Source organism: Mus musculus, chromosome 7 (genome assembly GCF_000001635.26).
Source record: "Mus musculus strain C57BL/6J chromosome 7, GRCm38.p6 C57BL/6J".
NCBI lineage: Eukaryota > Metazoa > Chordata > Mammalia > Rodentia > Muridae > Mus > Mus musculus.
In genome coordinates this window covers 103537882-103560179 of record NC_000073.6, presented here as the reverse complement: position 1 = coordinate 103560179, position 22298 = coordinate 103537882, and the positions used below count along the sequence as shown (strand labels likewise).

General features: G+C 34.8%; 2 protein-coding genes across 2 annotated transcripts; one reads left to right on the top strand and one right to left on the bottom strand.

Annotated features, from left to right (window-relative positions):
* Positions 1-4675: 4675 nt before the first annotated feature.
* Olfr613 (olfactory receptor 613) lies at positions 4676-9812 on the bottom strand. The gene has a single exon (NM_147100.3). The coding sequence runs from the start codon at positions 8391-8393 to the stop codon at positions 7440-7442; it is 954 nt and encodes a 317-aa protein (NP_667311.3). The 5' UTR covers positions 8394-9812; the 3' UTR covers positions 4676-7439.
* Positions 9813-20947: 11135 nt separating this feature from the next.
* Olfr612 (olfactory receptor 612) lies at positions 20948-21919 on the top strand. Its single transcript, NM_001200027.1, has one exon. It carries the CDS (start codon positions 20948-20950, stop codon positions 21917-21919), a length of 972 nt encoding a protein of 323 aa, NP_001186956.1.
* Positions 21920-22298: the final 379 nt, after the last annotated feature.

Genomic DNA, 22298 nt, shown 5'->3' with positions numbered 1-22298 from the left:
GGATCCAAGAGCCTTAGAATAAGAACAATGGGCTGGCAAAAGTAAATAGCAGTGCATACAAAAAACATCAGACAGTTTCAAAGTCTTAATAGATTAAAACAATCAAACAAACAAACAAGCAAACATGGGATTGGACTGATGCTAAGTGGGAAAGAGCACTTGCTGTGCTAGCATAGGACCTGATTACAAATTCCAGAACTATGAAAAAAGTGAAACTGGTGGCAGGTGTCTGTAACTCCTGTACTGTGGGGTCAGAGAGAGAAGGAAGATCAATGGGACTTGCTGGCCACAAGCAAATCTGAAGGTTCTGTGAGAGATCCTGCCTCAAGGGAACATAGTGGAGAGTGTTACAACAGGATATGTAATGTCACTCTTGAAATTCTGTGTGTGTGTGTGTGTGTGTGTGTGTACTCATGCATAGTGATTCACATATATGTTAATGGACACACACAATTATAAAAACAGAAGAAATTACCCTGGATGGCAGAGTACCCAGTTCCTCTGTCTTCTCACTATAGGAGATGAAATCTGAGTTGAAGCAAGCACTGGTTCTTAAATATACACATTTGTGTATTTAGATATATTCCCATTCCAAATACATGATAACTCTGTGTCTTTTTCAATATTTTAAAATATTATGTAAATATACTTAAATGTATCAGAATACATAATCTATAATATTTAATATATTTATAATAAATTTATTTATAGTATTTGTTTAATTTTAAGTCTTATATATAAAGTACATATATAATTATTCAACATGTGCCATTTTATGGTCTTTATTCTGTGTTTTTCTTCTATGGTAGAAATGTAAATTTAAATTATTATAAATTATGGGATGGAGGCATGGCTCAGCGGTTAAGAGCACTGACTGCTCTTCTGAAGGTCCTGAGTTCAAATCCCAGAAACCACGTGGTGGCTCACAACCATCCATAACAAGATCTGATGCCCTCTTCTGGAGTGTCTGAAGACAGCTACAGTATATTTATATACAATAAATAAATAAAACCTTTAAAAAATCATAGCATTCTTTATGTTAATTCCATTAATTCCATAATAATATCTAATAATTATTGATAAAGAATTAGAAGGTTACAAATTAGTTTCATGTCACTTGGGGATATATTTCCCCTCCATTGTCTTTTAAAAATATTTGACCATCTAAAATATTTTTTTCTGTGAAATTTTATCTTTATTGATTTCTAGAGCAAAATTAAATGCTGTTGAAATTAATTTATGATTAAATATTTTAATGAATTATTCTTCTATACTTATAAATGTCTTTTGTTCAATGGACATTAGAGGGCAATGACTAGTTTCAGTTTCAATCAATTCCTCTTCCATTACTAATTATTTTTATTCTTTGATTCTGGATGCTTTTAAATACTTATTTTCATCTTAATCTCTAACATTGCCTTCAGAAAACTTTAAATTTGGAATTTTTGAAACTAAAACTACACTCTACACACAGACACCTTAAATGTCTTTGTGATATGTCCATCTGATAATCTCTATTAACTTTCATAGCTGGAATTCATAATAACTAGCATGCATTAATTAAATATATTGCTGAAGATTAGTATTTTATTTGATCTTGAATTTTCATTTGATCTTCGAATTAAATAATAAACAAAATTAAAAACAGAAACTAAGAAACCAAGAACAGAATAAATTAGGCAGGGTCCATATGGGCTGCTGGGGTCTGAGCCAGCAAGCACAGAACCCACATGGTCTGAAGTAGGTTCTCTGCACATGGCTGTTAACTCAGTGTTTTTGTGGGACATCTAACAGTGGGAGCGGGTGTCTCTGACTCTTGCTTCTTTCTGGGATCCTTTCCTCTTGTTGGGTTGCCTTGTCCAGCTTTGAGGTGAGGGCTTTTGCCTTGTCTTACAGTATTTTTTTTTCACGTTTGAATGTTGTGTTTTGGAGGTCTGTTCCTTTCTGAAGGGAGACTGATTAGGAGTGGATCCAGTGGAGAGAGGAGATGGGGATGGGGAGCTGGAAGGAGTACTGAGAAGGAAGAATGTGGTAGAGATGTCTTGTATGAGAGAAGAACCTATTTTCAACAGAAAAAGAAGGCATTTAGGAAAAAAAAAGAAATAATTAAACAGACATTTGGGAATAGAATGTACAATGTTATTGAAAAAACCCACAGCTTTACGAGGTAATATTTAGTATCCAAAACTGTTGACCTGGTATAAAAAGTATACCTTCTAATACAAGTTGTAGTAATATGTGAGGTCCTTAGGTATATGCTCAAGATGGATATATCTGGATTGTGTGGCATATCTTACACCAAATTCTTTTGGAACCATGACACTGATTTCTATATAGAGCCATTACACTGGCTCTAAAAGTTTGAACTCCCACCAGAAATGAGTAAGTGTTCCTTTTATCCAAAAATGAATACGAAACACATTTTGAAATAATATTATAGAAAATCTCAAATCAAGAATACTATCTATATGTAAGTTTTTAATTTCTTTAACTGTAGGGTAAATGTCAAATTTCCCTTCACATTTTCAATAAAATAAAAATTAATTAGACACACACTAAACTGTTCTTTTTAAGTGTCTATACATTTAAAGATTAAATTCTATACTTTTCTACAAGAGAGAAAAGAACTATGTAAGAGATAAAAGCAACTGTTCAGGACACATGACATAATTTCCATTAAAACATAAACTTTTGGTTCTACAGAACCATAGAGAGCTCCCAATTTCAGACAGGAATAGACAAAACTGGAGAGAACGAGAAAAGAGAGTCAGAGTTGTAGTAATTAAAATTCTGTCCACTAAGCATGGCTACCATGTGACAGTTTCACTTTCCTTTCCTCTTGCGTCTCCTCTTCTGTCTATATTCCTAGATGTGTAGAATGGGAAGAGGGAAGCGGATGTCTCTTTCTTTAAGGATATTAAAGAACCTGTAACAACAAGGACTTGGTCATAATAAATGGCAGTCTAAAGCCATGTCATTCAAGAAAGCCCTGGGATTGACTGCTGTCTTGTGAAATCCATTTATTCATCAATTCAGTAACTAACCACATGTTTCTTGAACAGACCATATAGAGTCATTTTCTGTGCTCTTAGGATATACTATTAAGCATGTTTTGTTTACAATATAATTCATATTTATTTTAGAACTTGCCAAAACATACAGCTGTATAATCATATTAACATTTTTAGAAAGTGAACTAAATGGTCAATTCTCAACCTTATCAGAAAAGGTTTTAAAATCCTTGGATTAAAAGAAAAAAAGTAAATTTAAGAAAAATTTCAACATTGTATAAGCATTTACACAAAAGAGAGCAGTTTTGTTGGGCATAGTGATTATTGTCTCAAAGTATACTAAGTATAGAGGACACTGATGCCAGTGTGTTTATGAAACTGATAATATAAGTCATAAGGAACATACAAGAGAAAGGAGTTCCAGATAAATGAGGGAGAAACCAAGGGCCAAAGGTATGTGGAAGAGAAAAGCTGAGTGAGAAGAGAGTGGCTTACAGGAAGCAGAGAAGGGCTGAGATGTTAAGACAATGCTGCATATATTAAAAAGACAGCTTTGCAATGAACTTTGCACTTACCAAAGGTTTTAAAGCAAAGTCAGTGATGTGACTTCATTTTCCTTTTTCTAAATCCATTTTTGTGGTCTTTAGAAAATAAGAGGAAAAGACTACATGAAAAGACATCTATTTTAAGCCTGTTTTATCCTCCTAAGAACCAGGATTAGGATTTATTGCTTCTATGACTAAGAGTGAATGATCTCAACTTATATTTTGAAGAGTTTCAGTATAGTTTTCCATCATTGTTATATCACCAAATTGTCATTCTGTACTTAATTATTTTTGTCCAGTCATGTTTAAGGCTTCCTTTGTATAAGCATATAAATATTAATCAGAATATACTAAGACCAACACAACAATGCTATGCCTTAATGTTAAAAGAGCTCCTCAGTGTGAAGGAAAAGAAAAAGTCTGACCATTACATTTACATTCTGTTTTCTTATTGTCTATTTTCCATCCATATCCTAGATAGAGTCCCAAGCACTCCAGTGCTTCCGTTTACCTCAGTGTCTGTGGTTGGAGAAGTTGAGTGAGGCTCGCACTTCACCTCTCTGAGTTTTCAATGGAGTATTTATTGAATAGCTGATGTTCCCAAAGGTACTGCATGCAATATCTCTCCCCCTCCCTTCTTCTCTTTCTTTATTTCTTTCTCCACTTCTCTCTTTACTTGCTAATAAAATATACATATGAACACACACACACACACACACCTATTTCTCCAATAGTTTTAAAATGAATGGTGAAGTAAGACAAGAGTTGGTTAAGGATGATTAACAATAAGATTATCAACTAAAACAAACTAGTAATATTCTGAGACTACTGTCAAAAGAAATCAAACATTTAAAAACAAGAATATTCAATTTTATTAGTAATGATAGGAAAATAGAGAGCCAAGGTTAAATGACATCTTGTCCTAGAAATGTCACGATAAATAAGTGTCATTTTTTGAGTCATTAATCGGGGATAAAAACATACTATCGTCTAATTAATTGCTAAATCTTATAAAGTATTTGTAATTCAAGAGAATAACAAAGAATATAAGGATATAACTATAAGCTTAGAAAAATATATACACCTACAAAAGGAAGATATTTGGCTTTTTTTTTTTCTAAAAAATGTGGTTATCAAGATAGGCAAGTTGGCTTAACAGACAAAGACACTTCCTTCCTGAGGGCACGAGTTCCATTTCTGAGATCCAAATGCTGGAAGGAAAAACCAAAAACTGCTTGTTATCCTCTAACCTCCACATGAACAGAATAAATAAATAGCCAAACAAATGGAATGATTTATTTAAAAAATACAACAAAATGAGTAAATTCTGATCTTTTCAACAAATCTTGCTGATAAAACATAATATCCACGTAGAAAAAAAAGGACTCTTTTTAATTAAATTGTTAATTTCACACCAAGAGTTAACAGTCAAGACTTATTCTGAAAATTAAAACATCTTCTTTAGATATATTCTTATATCAGATATTATAAATTTTGTAAGTATTTCAACAAGTCTTGTTCTTGGTAAAGATAGTAAAGAAAATTAAGATAAATATAAAATAATTCTTTGAAATTACACAAAATATGCTCAATAATGAAAATGTGAGTTAAATATTTTCAATAAAATCAAGACATGACAGTATTGCTATAGCTTTTACTTTTTAATGAATTTGCTTCCTTTAATTTATTAAATTAGTTTCTTGATTGGAAATCAGAATTAAATTATTTTTTCCGCTATATTTTTTCAGAATTTTCTTCAAAGAACAATGTCTAAATATATCAATGTTTTATGTGTTGAACTACATCAGTTATAAAACGGTTCATTTGTCCTGTTGCAATGGTGCTGGTGATCAACCCAGAACCTCCAGCATCCTAGGTAAACTCTATACCCTTGAGGGTCACCCAGTAAATTGCTAATAGTAATAGTGTCAACTATGAAGTTTTTCAAAATTGCTTGTTATTTTAGAGTACACTATATCCCAAATTATTTGAGAGCAGTCACATGGATTTAATATGTTTAAATAAATTTGTGTCACATTAATTACAAGTTATTGTTACTGAAGAAAGGTATTAGTGTTTAAAGCATGTGATGCAGTGGCAGAGGATCCAGGTTTAGTTCCTAGCACCTGTGTGGCACCTCACAACCATTTGTAACTCCAATCTCTGGAGACTGGATACCCTTTTCTGGCTAGAAATTCATGTAGTGCATAGACATATATGGAAGAAAAACATTCATCATAAAATGAAAATAATTCTTTTAAAATGAAGTTACTAATACAAATATATAATGGCATAAAATATTCATTAATTTTCAATATCAAAGATGTAAAAGGATGATAAACATTTAAAAAGATTTCAGAAACTTTTCTTAAAATGTTTTTATGGCATATGATGGCTAAATTATAAAAATTATTAGTATGCCCCCAACATAAATAGCATCTAAAACTTCCTTTTCCATGGTCTCTGACAAGAATCACTTAAATTGATGTCAGTTTTCTGGAAATCTGGAAGTGTACTTGGGCTGGAGGGGATGGGAACAGACAGACGTTCCCTTCATTTGTGTTTTTGATGCTTTTCAAGTAATCTCCTTCCCAGAGAAAAAGCCTCACTCAGGGCTAGTTAAAACACCTGCCTCTAGCCAGTAAGTGTCGGACAGAGCAGAGGCTGTGGAATGCATTTGGGATTGGGACCATTTTCAATCATTTAATATTTTGGTCATGAGATTCCCATCTGTCAGAAGTTCTTGACCCCTGTTCTCACTGTTTCCCTCCCCCTCTCATACCAAGTCAAAACAAGTCCAGGCCCACCAATTACACCATTGCAAGCTTTGCCCTGACCTTTGTACTAGAGTGAAAACTGTATGACAATTGTGCCTTCTTTTTCTGATAACTACTAAATGTGTCAAACATAATAGTAAACATTTTATGATCACCTATTGTTTAGAAACTCACTTAACTTTCTTTTTATGATTATTACTTCTTTTCTTTTATCAGGTTATAATATAATTACCTAATTTCCTCCTTACCTCTCCTTCTCACAAGCTTTCCCATGTACACATCCTTGCTCTTTTTCAAAGTCATAGCCTCCCTTTTCATTCAACATTGGTACATGCATATATATATTTCCTTAATACAACCTGCTCAGTCTGTATAATTTTACTTGTATGTATATTTTCATGGCTGACCAATACCACATGGTCAGTCTTAAACGTTTCTTAAAGCAGAGTCAGGCCCTCGCTATTCTGTTGCATGCTTATTGATCATCAGAGATAATTGAGTTTTTCCTTCTCTGTTTGAAAGACAAGATGTAGATGCCCACATTTAACTTGAAAACTGACAAGGTCTGATTAAAGTATCAATTCTCAATGAATATTATTAACCACTTCTTGGACTTTTTATAAACATCTTTTCAGAGAGTACATTTATCTAGTGTTATTGATCATTATTATGTTGTCATCAGGTATTATGTAAAATACAATCATATACTTATTATCCATTTTTATTTATTTTTAATGTCTTAAGTAACATTAAATCAAGAATTGTGTGATACCTTCGTTTTACTCTGTAGCTAGATCTTCATGAATTATATACGACACAGAGTTAGATCCCTCAACTTCTTAGTCATGGTAGTATTCAGTATTTTTGAATTCAGATTTCTATTTTTCCTCATTAATACCAAAAAATGCTCATTAGTCAGCAAACACAAACATATTTGTTCTCTTTTTAAAGCTTTCTGCTGATCTTTTGTACCTTATTTTCCTTATTTGAGGGAATGAGTACTGTTTAATGTTAGAACTCATGGTGTCTAGAACACTATTTGGCACTTAGTAGAGCCTGAATAATATTTTGAAGATCACTGCAATTTTTCATGCATAGAAAAAACCTCATTCCCCAGCAACAACACGTTGCACTCCAAATCGCTTGTGCAAGGCAGCTTGGATCTGCCTGGATTTGAGGCTATAAACCAGAGGGTTTAGCAGTGGGGTCATGAGGAGGTAAGCATTGCTCATGGTGGTGTAGAGAATTGGAGATGTTTCCTGGGTGTAACGATGCAGTACTGCAAGGCTGATGAGTGGCAAGTAAAACACCAGCACTGTGCAGAGGTGACAGACACAGGTTTGCAGGGATTTCCAGTTTCGATCTTGGATCCCCAGTTTCATCACAGTTCCCAAGATCTTCATGTACGATACTAAGATGAAGATTACGTCCACTGCAAATGTGCAGAGTACACAGACCAATCCGTATACACTGCTGAATGTGACATCTCCGCAGGCCAAGTTAAGCATATCTGGGTAATAACAATAGGAGTGTGAGAGGATATTGGCCCCACAAAAAGGAAACGTCCTGAGGAAAAATGGCAAAGGGGCCAATAGAGTGGCTCCTCGTATGAGGGCAGCTCCACTGAGGCAGAGCACAGTCTGGTGATTCAGGATTCTAGTGTAGGTTAGTGGAGCACAGATAGCAACCAAGCGGTCAAAAGCCATGGCCACCAGAACACCTGACTCTACAGAGGACAGTGTGTGAATAAAGAACATTTGTGTCAGACAGGCATCCAGACCGACATCATGGACATCAAACCAGAAGATGGCCAAGACACTAGGCATTGTTGACAATGAGAGGCCAAGATCAGTGAGGGCTAGCATGGCCAAAAAATAGAACTGGGGTTCATGAAGATTCTGCTCCGCTCTAACCAGAAGGAGGAGAAGAAAGTTGCCCCCAAGTGCTACCAGGTACAGGAGACAGAAGGGGATGGAGATCCACATATGTGCAGCCTCTAGACCAGGTATACCAATGAAGGAAAAAGTGGGCCAATTTGAAGTAGTATTCACATCTGACATGATGAGTTGGAGGTAGAACTGCAGTCCAGGACACTCATAGATCTATAAAAGACAATAAAGTAAGAAACTTGAAACTGAGTCCTAAGTTAAAAAAAAAGTATATTTTCATGCATAAAGTAGAAAAATTGAGGCATGGAGACTTTAAATTTGGTTATCAAATTTTGGGCAGAGACTGGAATGACTAGAATCCTCAGAAAGGGTTGACAGGACAAGGAATTGTACAGTCTCTAATGAAAAACATTTCAACAGTTTCTTTGTAAAGTAAATTACAGACGTATGATGTACTGAATATTCACCGAGTGATTTCATTGCTATAAATTCGCTTAATAGAAACAAAAGTACATGATCATAAAGGTTTATATAGAATTATTTATATGTACAATTTATGATAGCCAAAAAAGAAAATGATTATTCATTTATTGTTGTATGGACATATAAATTACAACAGATTTATGTAACTTAAAATTTAAAAGTGAAAAAATTAACTGACAGACACAACAACAAGAAATGATCATTTGTGTTATATGACAAAAAAGAGAAATGGAAAACACGTTCATGAGGAAAGAAAGCATCAAATGGCAGACTGCTGATCAGAGAATGGGAGAGACAGGTTGTAAGGACTGTAGCAAAAAATGTACACCAATGAGCCTTCAGTAAACTTAAGGTGCCTCATATATGAATGATGTTAGGATTACATGGCTGTATACATTAAAATTAGTATTAAATTACTATATTCTATCAGCTATTAATTAACTTAATAAAACTTGCTCAAATATAGTTTTGTGAGAATGGTTTCTTAATGACACTAAATAATCACAGATGTAGGGTGTGTGTGTGTGTGTGTGTGTGCTTTCTTTCATAATCCTATCCATTAGTTGATTATTAAAGAAAAAGAATGAATTTATGAAATTCCTAGCCAAATGGATGGACCTGGAGGGCATCATCCTGAGTGAGGTAACACATTCACAAAGGAACTCACACAATATGTACTCACTGATAAGTGGATATTAGCCCAAAACCTAGGATACCCAAGATATAAGATACAATTTCCTAAACACATGAAACTCAAGAAAAATGAAGACTGAAGTGAGGACACTATGCCCCTCCTTAGAAGTGGGAACAAAACATCCTTGGAAGGAGTTACAGAGACAAAGTTTGGAGCTGAGATGAAAGGATGGATCATGTAGAGACTGCCATATCCAGGGATCCACCCCATAATCAGCTTCCAAACGCTGACACCATTGCATACACTAGCAAGATTTTGCTGAAAGGACCCAGATATAGCTGTCTCATGTGAGACTATGCTGGGGCCTAGCAAACACAGAAGTGGATGCTCACAGTCAGCTAATGGATGGATCACTGGGCTCCCAATGGAGGAGCTAGAGAAAGTACCCAAGGAGCTAAAGAGATCTGCAACCCTATAGGTGGAACAACATTATGAACTAACCAGTACCCCGGAGCTCTTGACTCTAGCTGCATATGTATCAAAAGATGGCCTAGTCAGCCATCACTGGCAAGAGAGGCCCATTGGACATGCAAACTTTATATGCCCCAGTACAGGGGAATGCCAGGGCCAAAAAGGGGGAGTGGGTGGGTAGGGGAGAGGGGATGGGTGGGTATGGGGGACTTTTGGTATAGCATTGGAAATGTAAATGAGCTAAATACCTAATAAAAAATGAAAAAAAAAGAATAAGGAAAATGTGCCATTTAGGAACATCTAGGCTTCTCTGATTCATGGAGGGACAGTTGTAGAGAATAAAGCACAAGGTAGAATTCTCCCCACTGGGGAAAGAAAAAAAAATAAATTCAAGGTTTTAATGAATGTCCTACAATGTAATGTTCAGTTGCACCATGCAATTATGTGGAAGACATCCTCGGACTGCTGGACATCATTAGCTGTAATCACCCTCTGAAGGAGAAGTTTGAAGCACATGAGTTTGTGAAATTTTCCATTATGACAGCAACCTCTCCTTAATGATAAACACTTTATTTTTCTGGTCACAGAACAACAAGAAAAGAATGTCATATGTAAAAAACATGAGCTTACAAGGAAAAAAAATAGATATGAAAAAAAAAAGAAAATGTCATATTTGTGAAATTACTAGACTCTCATTACTGGAAACTAATTTATGTCAAGGACAAAGCCCAGGCTTCTGTGTCTTACACTCCCAACTACTAGACCCTTGAAGACTGCCCCATGCCATAGTCAGTAAACTCCTATGAGTTTATATCTGTGATCTCACCAACATTTCTGTTTAAATATTATTTCTAGTGCCTTATCTATTCAACGTTCTAAAGCCATCTTTACATATCCCTACCCATTCCATACTTAAAGATTTTTTTTGGACATATGTCATACAGTATATAGGGTTTCTTATCTCAACCCTTCTAAATCTGTACAGCTTAGTTTTTCTTCAGAAAAATGAGTAAACTAATCATCCATGAAATGTTTGTTTATTTGATTTGTGGTTATGAGAGCAAGAAGTCAGGTCAGATCATAACAAGTTTGAATTATAACTGCAATGCATGAAGAATTTGTCTTTGGTTATCTCTTGGTGCTTATTTTCCTGTTTTTAGAAAGGTGTTATTTGAATCATGTGGTCTTGAATTCAAAAATGACAAAAATAAATCTTTTCAGTAGAGGGTAACTCTTATTTATTTATTGTTCATAAATCTAAATTTACATTCTTTTATTAGTTTCTGAATTTATTTATACCTTCCCTCAAGTCAATTGACGTGACTACACCATTTATTCTTTCCTGTACCTTTCAGACTTATTGAACAAAATCTGATTATTTTTTTAATTCTTAAATAACCACAATTTTATGTCCTCCAAATATCATTTAACCATCTGATAGAGAATTATCAACTTATACTTCAATAGTTACACTCACAGGTTTTGAATTATGATTATATTATCTCCCCATTGACTCATATTCTAATATTTTCTTTCATAACATTTTGGTTTCTTTGAAACATTTCCTGAAATATCTTAAGTGATTACTATCAATGATATTTTTATAAACATATAAATTTGACTTTATTTAAATGATTCAATTTAGTAACTTGATTTCAAAAAATTCTGTTTGTTTCTATTACTTTTGCAATAATGGTACCACATTTTAATGTTGCTATGTGGATTAACCCTATGAAACACTAGAGAAGATGTGTTACTTCCTAAATGTTAATCAATTAGAATTTCTTTCTGCTATGTCAGAGAATTCAATTTAAGACAAACATATCAAGGTTAATTTTATATATTATAAAAACAATTTGTTATATTTACGAATCAGTAAAATATTAGTATATATTAAGTCTATGATATTATTAAAACTATATATTGAAAAATATAATAAATACTACATAGAAAATACAATTAATCAATAACTTAATTTCTAATTATTATTTATTTGAACATAAAATTCCCCAATATAATTTCCCAAGCAAATATTTTTCTAACTGAACAATATAACTCTTTTTGTTTTAATCATTTTTATCATAGGAAGCATGATGGTATTTTTTGAAATGTTATAAACTGAATCAAATATGAAATTATTTTATACAGAATTGCCTAAATGGACTTTCTCAGAGTTCAGTACATGCTATCCTTTCTTTTCAGAATACTTCACTCACTGTGCAATAGACAACACCTTCTCATTCAAGAGCGTCTGTTGCCAGGACTCTCCTTTCTGACACAGGAAACTCTTCACTCAATATGGAGAGGAAGTGTTTACCTCAAAGGCTTAATACTGATTTATAAACTAGCAAAAGGGTCTCCCAGGTGCCTGACAATCTCTACTGAGATTTTAAAAGTTTAGGGAATTTCCAACTTTCCTAGGCAAAATTTATTTTTTCCTCAAGGGACCTGAGAAGGAGATTGCTTTTCGTGTAGAGTATGTCTTCATTTCCTGTTGTACTGGAGAAATGAATAAGTATCATTTTTATTAGAAAGTGAAGATCTGTCATTTTCTTCCTTTATTGTATGAAAAGCAGTTTGAAATGAAAATGTATAATAGGTATTATAAATGCATAGACATGGTCAAATATGTAGGAAGGATTGAGATTTTAAATAAGAAAGAACTCAATTTGTAGAAATCATTATTAAAAATCTATTCATATGTGCTATCTATGCCAAAAATTCACGGCCACTTCATGTGATTCTTGAGACATATATACCTATTTCCCCTATCTGAGAATAATAGAGAATGATGTCTTGAATTAAACATATTTGATAGTAAATATACTGCTTTAATTCACCTAGAAGAATTACAAGTTTCATTTTCTATTTGATTTTAGAATTTTTTCATAGTCTGAAGAATTAAATAATTTATCTGTTATTTTATGATTTGTAAAGCTTGACAAAACCTTAAAAATAATCCAGAAATTACATTAGCTTAAAATCTTACGCTTGAGTTTTGTCTAAATGTGAAAAATGCCTAAATTGGTTCTCTTCTTGGCTTTTCCTTTCACTAGCCCACATAACATCATCAAGAAAGTGACTGATGTGTACTCCCCAATGATTGTGCCAATACTAAGTCTTTTTTAATTTATTTGCTGTGTTATGAAGCAATTCAGAATTTGTCACCCAAGTGTCATTACACTTAATTTTTCCATTTAAATTTTCAAATAAAGGTTCTACTAATATCAAGGGCACACCAGTTAGTTATCCAAAAGTATAAATGGCACAAGATGATTTTTATATACTATATGTGTATATACAGACCCATAAATCTGTGTAACAATACTTGAAAAAGGGGCCATGAATTTGAAATGGAGTCAAAACAGGTGAATGGAGGGACTGGATAAAGAGAAGGAAAAGAGAAAACAATGTAATTATATTATAGTCTCAGAATAAAATTAATAATAAAACAGCAGCAACAACAACTACTGCTGCTGCTACAATAACAACTACTACTACTACTAATAATAATAATGATAACGTTACCAATACCACAAAACTGATTGTACCCTGAGCTTTCCTTTATCTATACCTGACTGTTCATTGTATAGATTAGTGGGGACTTAGCTGTAATCTTTGCTGCAGAGAGATTCAAGGAGAGGAGAGAGATTGCCTTCAGTTGTGTGTCCAGTGGAGAACCCAGCAGGTTCTATAAATGGTTCCAATGAAAAGGTCAAATAGATGGCTCTGATTAAAACCAAACCAGCAACGAAGCAACCTAAAAGTCACAAATCTAGGAAGGTGTGTGTGATAGGAAAGTGTAGAGTGTGATGGAGAACAATAGGGTAAAAGAAAGAGATATAAGGATGAGGAGCAGAGTATCAGAATGAACTATATGCACACATGAAGTTGTCAACAAATTACATATAAAATGAAAATTACGATTGCTTTTACAACTGAGGTTTCTATTTACTTATGAACTGGTTGCTATTTATAAAGACACAAAAATACTAAATAATTTCATAAACTCTTTAAATTATACAATTATAATGATTAATCTAAACTACAGTGGGATCTATTTTAACAGTGGAACTAAAAATACTTTGGAAGATTCCATACACAAGTCAGAAAGTCATGTTAACATCCTTTCTACTTTTAGAAATGGAACTTATTTAGTTGTGAATGCTTTATAATAAGTTCATTTAGTTCTAAATTATGTTTCATATAACTATTTAACTTAAACAATAACTTCATAAACTGCAGTTATGATGTTGCTAAGCAGCAGAATTCATAATCTGTCACGAAATGAATATACACATGAACCGAAACAAAAGATGTTTGATAATATTTGGAAAATGTAATTGCTTGTATATCTAAGATATTAGTTCTTTAACAACATCATTGACTATCTCAATGACAGAGTCAGTAAATATTTAATTTCTAGAATAACAAATACCTAGAGATGATTTTACTTGCAGACTAGACTATCCTGGGAGAAAAGATGAGGCTGAAAAAAATTCTACATAAGACCATTAACTAATAATTTTAAAGAAAAAACTCCCTTTTGAGAAGCCTTGCCAACCTGTGGTCCACTGACCACACATGGTACAAGAAACTGAATGTGGTCCAACAACATTTCCTTAAAATTTTGTGAGTGTTTTTTTCTCCAATCATTTTTGTGACTTGGTTTGAGCATTGTAGGTGATATCATCTTGCAACATCAAAGGCTGAATGGACAAGGTTGATTGATTTTTCAATGCTAGGCTTTTCATGATGTCTTAATAGCTATCTTACTCTGCATCTGCCCTCTTCTTTATGAAATTCTGTTTACATTTTCACTGATTTTAATCAATGATATAAAGAGATATACATTTCTACAAATCCAAAGATCACTAAGGGAAAATTTTTATTTCAACTGAACATAAAAAAATTGCTTTATATAGGTGTTATTAATTAATAATATCTCATAAACAATGTGGCATTTCAAAGGTTAGTGAAAATAGATTAAAGTTTGCACCCATGTTAGATTTACCTCACTATTAATGAGTCAATAAGAAATCTAAACAGGAGACTTAGTAGAGATGAGTCTCATGGCAAGACAGAATGGGGAGTAAAAATTAGACTGAAAAATGACAACCAGCTCTAAAGAAAAACAGTATCTTTAACAAACATTAAATGCACTTTATTGGTTAATTAAATTAAGATACTTATAGAGTTTGGAATTAGGATGCTTGTCTGAACATGAAGTCTCAGCAGCAAAGAACAAAAGCTCATAATTCAACCTTGGAGAAGACAATGCCATGTAAGAATTGCTCCTGTCTAAAAGAATGGCGGGGATAAAAAGGGAAAAGAGGCTGAGATCCAGTGAATGGCCCAATTTGGGATCCATCTCAAGGGCAGCTTCAAGGCCTGACACTATTACTGATGCTATGGTATGTTTTCAAACCGAAGCCTAACATGGCTGTCCTCTGAGAGGCCCAACAAGCAGTTGATTGAGAGAGCTGCAGATACGCCCAACCATTAGACTGAACCCCTGTAGTTGAATTAGGGAAAGGCTGGAAGAAGCTGAGGAGGGCGACCTCATAGGAAGACCAGCACTCTTAACTAACCTGGACCCCAGAGATTTCTCAGACACTGATACACCAACCAGGCCGCATACATGATCTAGTCTTAGGCTCCAACACATATAGAGCAGAAGACTACATGGTCTGACCTCAGCGGGAAAAGAGGCACCTAACCCCCAGACTTGAGGTCCCAGGTAGTGGGGAGGCCTGGCAGGCAGGCGGGCAGTGGTGGTGGCGGTGGCGGAGGTGGTGGTGAACATCCTCTTGGATAAAAGGGGGAAGAGGAATGGAATGAGGAACTGTGGGAGGGTGGACTCGGAGGAGGGCAACTACTGAACTGTAAAAAAAGTAATTTTATAAAAGAAAAGAAAGAAGAAAAAAATCAAGTCCTCCTACTTAAAATGTTTGCATGATAAGTTAAGGTGTTTAACATCTTATAGCCAAGTTTTTTGAAAAAATAAAATAAAAAGAAACACTGCATTTCTTTAGAAGAAGAAACTTGACTGAAACATTTGGTGACATTATTATTCATTTATGTGTTTATCCCTGAGGAAATTTCTCAGAGTAAGTAAGAAAATGATAACAATAGTTTGCTTCCACAGTTCAGATATAATCAATTCATATCCTATCCCGCGGGATTCAGTTAGTTCTGTGTGCGAGGGGGACCTCAAACCTGGAAGAAAATGGGAGGAAGGGAAGGAGAAGCAGAAGACCAAGCAAAGAGTTATCAAGGTCTCTGTTTATTATGCTGAGGTGCCTTGTTTTAAAGCATACATCACTGGGAATAGGGAGGGGTTGAGGGAGAATTTTACAAAGAACAAAGAAGCGGGCATCTGCTGACATGAGGGCTGAAGTCAGGCTCCAGGCGGTGGGCACTCTGCATCTTATCTCCGGAACATAGATCCTCCTTGACAGTCTTGGGGTGTCAGGCCGGGCTCAGGCATAACTCATGTCCTTGGATGGCATGGGAGTTCAGGAAGAGATAGGGAAGAGGGGACTATAATTCAGCTTTTACAGCCTCAGCTGCCAGGAAGGGAACAGGGAGGAGGGAGTGCATATATAGCTCGATTTAGATGTCTTAAGTTGTTTGGTCAAATTGGGAAAAGATAATGAAAATGGAAGATTATTCATTAATTCTGAAAGGCTAATTGTTGGTTGTTCACAATGTATCAAGGGAAAATGCAAATGCAAACATCCATATACAGAACTGTTACACAAACATTAATATCAGTTTTGTGCTATTGAACCTGCACACAGTGATGTAAGAAGGACAATACTACACTTTGGAAGTGATCAAGACATATATTTGAATAAGTGATCTGAGTGATTTACCTTTCAGGAATCCTTTTTATCATAACATGTGATGGAAGGAGACCTACTATGTTCAGATAGAAAAAGTGCAAATGTGTTGTGGTATAACAGGCTCATTACAATGATATTATACTTTACTTTCTTATAATGCTTTTATTTTAAAAATTTACAATATAATTTCATGCTTTTCCATTTCCTTTCTCCCCTCCAATACATGTTTAAAATGTTAAAAGTTGTTTAAAAGCTTATATTGCTAGAGGTTTATGTTCACATGCAGTTGTAAGAAATAACACAAAATACCCTTAGTGGTGCTTAAAATATTATGCATTGATGTTTGCATGGAGTGTATGGGCTAAAAAAGGATGACAACACAAAAGGAGTCATTTGCTTCTGAACACTGCTAAAATTTCTAGAAATGCCAAATAGTGTTTTGTTTGGAATGGATCAAATTAATTAAAGAGCAATAAAAACTTGAATGGAAAACCTCCAATTATATAAACTTGCTAGCTTTCTTATTCATAGTTTAAATATATGTAGAATTTTCATGGTGCTAAACTATGTCATTCATTGGTAAACTGACTTCTAACAGAGTTGAATTAATACAAACTTGATGTCTGCTAACACTTCTTCTGATGCAATCACATACTCAGAACCTGGGCATTCTTGCATTGCCTCTAGGGAAGGCCAGTGTTGATCCTCACATTAAGAAAAAGAGTGTGTAGAGAGATTTTAATTCTCACGGGAGAGCTTCACATATAACAACGTAGCTGAATGTAGGTCATGACTACTCATGGTCTTTAACAGAAAGGGGAAACTGTGATTACAGAATTCTGGAGAGGATGCTGTCTTAAGATGCCATGTGAGAGAAAAACCATGTATAATTTGAAAATGAAATTTAGATCAAAGAAATGATGGCTAAATTAGTGAATACAGGAATATCTAATTAAGTAGGAGGAATAAGGGGTGGAAGAAGGAGTTTTGTAGGGAAACCATCCCTAAGTTGATTGTATCAGATGTCTGCGATTATGGAAAATGGTAGTAAAACAGTTAAAAATGAACTAGAGAAACAGGACTGTCCACATGCATGCTGATGCTGACCAGGGACTTCTGCTTCATCATAAATGTAAGCATACTTTAACATTCCCAAGTATACATTCAGAAAGTCCTCTGGGGGGGGGGAGTCTAAGCAAAATGAAACATCAATTAGAAAGTGAAGCATTAAGAAAAAGGTGACCCATAGGACTGAACAAACAATACTTTGTAAGTAAGGAGACTTGGCAAGATGTATTCTTATCAAATTGAGGCTAAGTTTTCTAGCCAGAATTCCCTGATACGGCAGCTGTCCATTAAAGGAGCAGTGCCTACCAGTCCTCTGAGGCTAATATTTGATTTCATCTCTGAGGTTTTACTTTTCAGATAACATATAAAATATAAATTAATCACTGCAATAACTTCTAAGTCTCACCAAAATGATGTAGGTGGAAATTTTTTGAGCTGTGGAATGTGTGACTGAAGGAAGAAATCAGTCAGCAGGATCCTGAAGCACCCTGTAACTAGTAACAGAAAAAAGGTAAGTCAGAATCGAGACTGATTACTGTTGGTACTGTGGTTTTCCTTCATGTTTGTCTCCATCAGAATATGGACTCAAAAGAAATTTTAAATGAGACATCAGAAAAATAATGAGATTCAATGAAAATGTATACTTTCATGAAGGAAATGAATACTTCCCAGTGTAATCTCAACTAAAACTAATAGCAGGGGCAATGATGGCAAGCAGACAGGTGAAGAACCAGATGTCTAGGGCCTATTGTTCATGGTGTCATTTCTTATGATGTGAAGACTAAGACGTATGCTTAATCTTTAAGTTTAGAAACATGGAAGGTGAGATAAAATAGAAATAGATAACTTCAAAGAATTTAAATAAGTTCATAGAATTTTTTCTAAAAATAAATGTGTATGTTAATGTAGTGAATAAAAATGAAATCATCTCATAGACATTGATTTATTTTGTATTGATAATTGCCTAATATTTTAGTGAAATTAGTAAATTGTGCCATATTAAAGTTGTGCTATTACTGCAAGATATATTTCAGTATTAATCACATAGCCAAAACACCTATGAAGTATTAGCCTGAATGAAGAACAAATGATTAACACCTAACCACATCTGTAAAGTAGGCATAGTATAATGTGTTTAGACTTACTGACTAAAAATGCACTCAATCACTTCAATAATTCTTGTGAAAAAATCTATGTGTTAAAAGTTAAAAAAATTAACAGTTTACACTTTGAAATTAGCCCATATGACATGTAAGCTAGTATGTAAAACTTTCAATTATAGATCCATTTTCAATTATATAGAAATATTTTTCTCTTATTTTCAATGGTACATGATTTTTAAAAATATTTTATTAGATATTTTCTTCACTTACATTTCAAATGCTATCCCAAAAGTGTCCTCTACCCTCCCCCTGCCCTGCTCCCCAACCCACTCACTCCCACTTCTTGGCCATGGCGTTCCCCTGTACTGGGGCATATAAAGTTTGCAGGACCAAGGGGCCTCTCTTCCTAATGATGGCCGACTAGGACATCTTCTGCTACATGTGCAGCTAGAGACACGAGCTCTGGGGATACGGGCTAGTTCATGTTGTTGTTCCACCTATAGGGTTGCAGACCCCTTTAGCTCCTTGGGTACTTTCTCTAGCTCCTCCATTGGGTGCCCTGTGTTCCATCCTGTAGATGACTGTGAGCATCCATTTCTGTATTTGCCAGGCACTGGCAAAGTCTCACACAAGACAGCTATATCATGGTCCTTTCAGCAAAATCTTACTGGCGTATGCAATAGTGTCTGCGTTTGATGGCTGATTATGGGATGGACCCCTGGGTTGAGCAGTCTCTGGATGGTCCATCCTTTTGTCTTAGCTCCAAACTTTGTCTCTGCAACTCCTTCCATGGATTATTTTATTCCCTATTCTAGGGAGGAATGAAGTATCCATGCATCAGTCTTCCTTCTTGATTTTCTTGTGTTTTGGAAGTTGTATATTGGGTATTCTAGGTTTCTGGGCTAATGTAACTTGTCACAGTATTTCTTAAAATTATTGATGAAGAAGTGACAATAAAGTAATCCAAATCTATCACAAAGTATTTTGTAAATGCATTGTAAAATACAAGTAAAATGAATGCATCCCAAAGTAAGAGTATGTCCTAAAAAAGAACCAATTTCATGATAATAAGATAGGATTACTATTCCTCATTAGAGAATTCTTTGTTTAGCTCTGTACCCCATTTTTAATGGGGTTATTTGAATTTCTGGAGTCCAACTTCTTGAATTCTTTATATATATTGGATATTAGTCCCTTATCAGATTTGGGATTGGTAAAAATCTTTTCCCAACCGGTTGGTGGCCTTTTTGTATTATTGACAGTGTCTTTTGCCTTACAGCATTGCAATTTTATGCAAACTTTATATGCCACAGTACAGGGAAATGCCAAGGCCAATAAGTAGGAGTGGATGGGTAGGAGAGCAGGGCAGGGGGAGGGTATAGGGAACTTTTGGGATAGCATTTGAAATGTAAAAAAAGAAAATATCTAATAAAAAAAGATTTAAAAAACTGTTAAAAAATGAGATAGGATTACTATAATAAAAATGAATAAAAATGTAAAGTCATCTAGGTCTTTTTAGTTTTTGCACTCATATCCACAGAAATTTTTAAGAAGAAAAAAAAAACAGTATTAGCAACTCCCAGCTTGCTATGAGGGCTAGGTCCACACCCTACTAGATAAAGTTGTGTCTGTTATACACAAAGTACTGATTTCAATCCCAATACAACAAAATGCTATAATGCTATGAACAAGCAATCAACTGATAAAACATTTATTCAATATATGTAAGACTGAAGAATTTCAAAAAAGTGTGCTGCTGTAGATTTCAAATTTTGATTACTGAGTGGGAATTTAGTTAATGATAATTTCTGAAGTTTCCATTTTAAAATGTCATCAGATCACTGCTAAATTGACTAAAAACACATTTTTATTTTTTGTCTTCAGTAATACATCACACATGTAGAAGTTGTTCAATAGAGGAATCACTCTTTATTGGGTCCAACTTATACAAAAGGAAAAGTCATAAAGGCTTTTATAACACAAAACAACAGAAAATTCATGACTGTAAGGATGAGAGCAAAGGAATGTGCATTCAAGGTACAAAGATTATAGAGACAGTGCTCTGCATCTATTTCTGGGACAACACATTTTATAGGAGAGGTACACAGCCCTGACAACATGCTTCATGTCAACATCACCAACTCCATCTTCTCCACCTTCCTGGTTACAGGCATTCCAGGGCTGGAGGCAGTGTACATCTGGATAGCCATACCATTCTGTGCCATGTTTCTCATCACTATGGTGGGCAACATGACCATCATAATTGTTATCTGGCGTGAGCAGACTCTTCATGTTCCTATGTATCTATTCCTGGCCATGTTAGCTTCCTCTGATCTGGGTCTCTCTCTGTTTACCTTCCCCACTCTGTTGAGAATCTTCCTGCTGAATGATAGAGAGTTGACCACCACTGCTTGTTTCACACAGATGTTCTTCATTCACACTTTCCAAGACCTTGAATCAGCTATTATTCTGGCAATGGCCTTCGATCGGTATGTGGCCATTTCTCACCCACTTCACTATCACTCCATTCTCACAGACACTGTGATTGCCAAGATAGGCTTGGCTATTGTTGTACGAACCTTAACTGTGCAGGTGCCTCTCCCTATCCTCTTGAAGAGATTGTACTTTTGTCATTCCAATGTACTATCTCATTCCTACTGTTTGCATCCTGACATCATAAAGCTATCCTGCTCCAGTACTACTGTCAACAGTATCTTTGGACTTTTTGTAGTGCTCTCCACCATGGGGCTTGACTTCCTCCTCATCCTACTCTCATATGCATTGATTCTGAAAACAGTACTGAGTATGGCTTCCCACAGTGGCCGCCTCAAGGCTCTCAACACCTGCATCTCTCATCTGTGTGCTGTGGTCCTCTTCTTCACACCCATGATCTGCCTATCCATGCTGCATCGTTTTGGTCCAAGGCTTCCCTCACATGTCTATGTGACCCTGGCCAACATGCACTTTCTAATTCCTCCAGTGATGAACCCCATCGTCTATGTGGTGAAAACCAAGCAGATCCGTGACAAAATTCAGAAACTCTTCATTAGAAAAGCAACAAAGAAAGCTCAGGCTGCATCTATAACATAAATTATGAAAATATATATAACATTAAACATGATCAAAAGCAACCTCTCCTTTAAAATGTTAAGAGTTTTTATTGAGCTTTATACAGATATGAAAACCAAGAACTATAAAGTCATATTAGTTCTTCAAGATCACAAACTTGTCTCAAATTCCATAAAATTTTATTATTTTCTTTCCATGCCCTATTTTTCATCCTCTTGTTTAAATATTGACGTTCAGGTGTTCTTTAAAGGCAGAAATAATGTGCATTATTATGTGTATAACTTTTAAAAGAGTTTTCAACTTGTATTAAATGCTGTGTATGTGTGTGTATGTACATACAGTGTGTTGCTGCTCATGAAGGCCACAAGTGTTGCCAGATTCTGGATTCCTTGGATTTGGA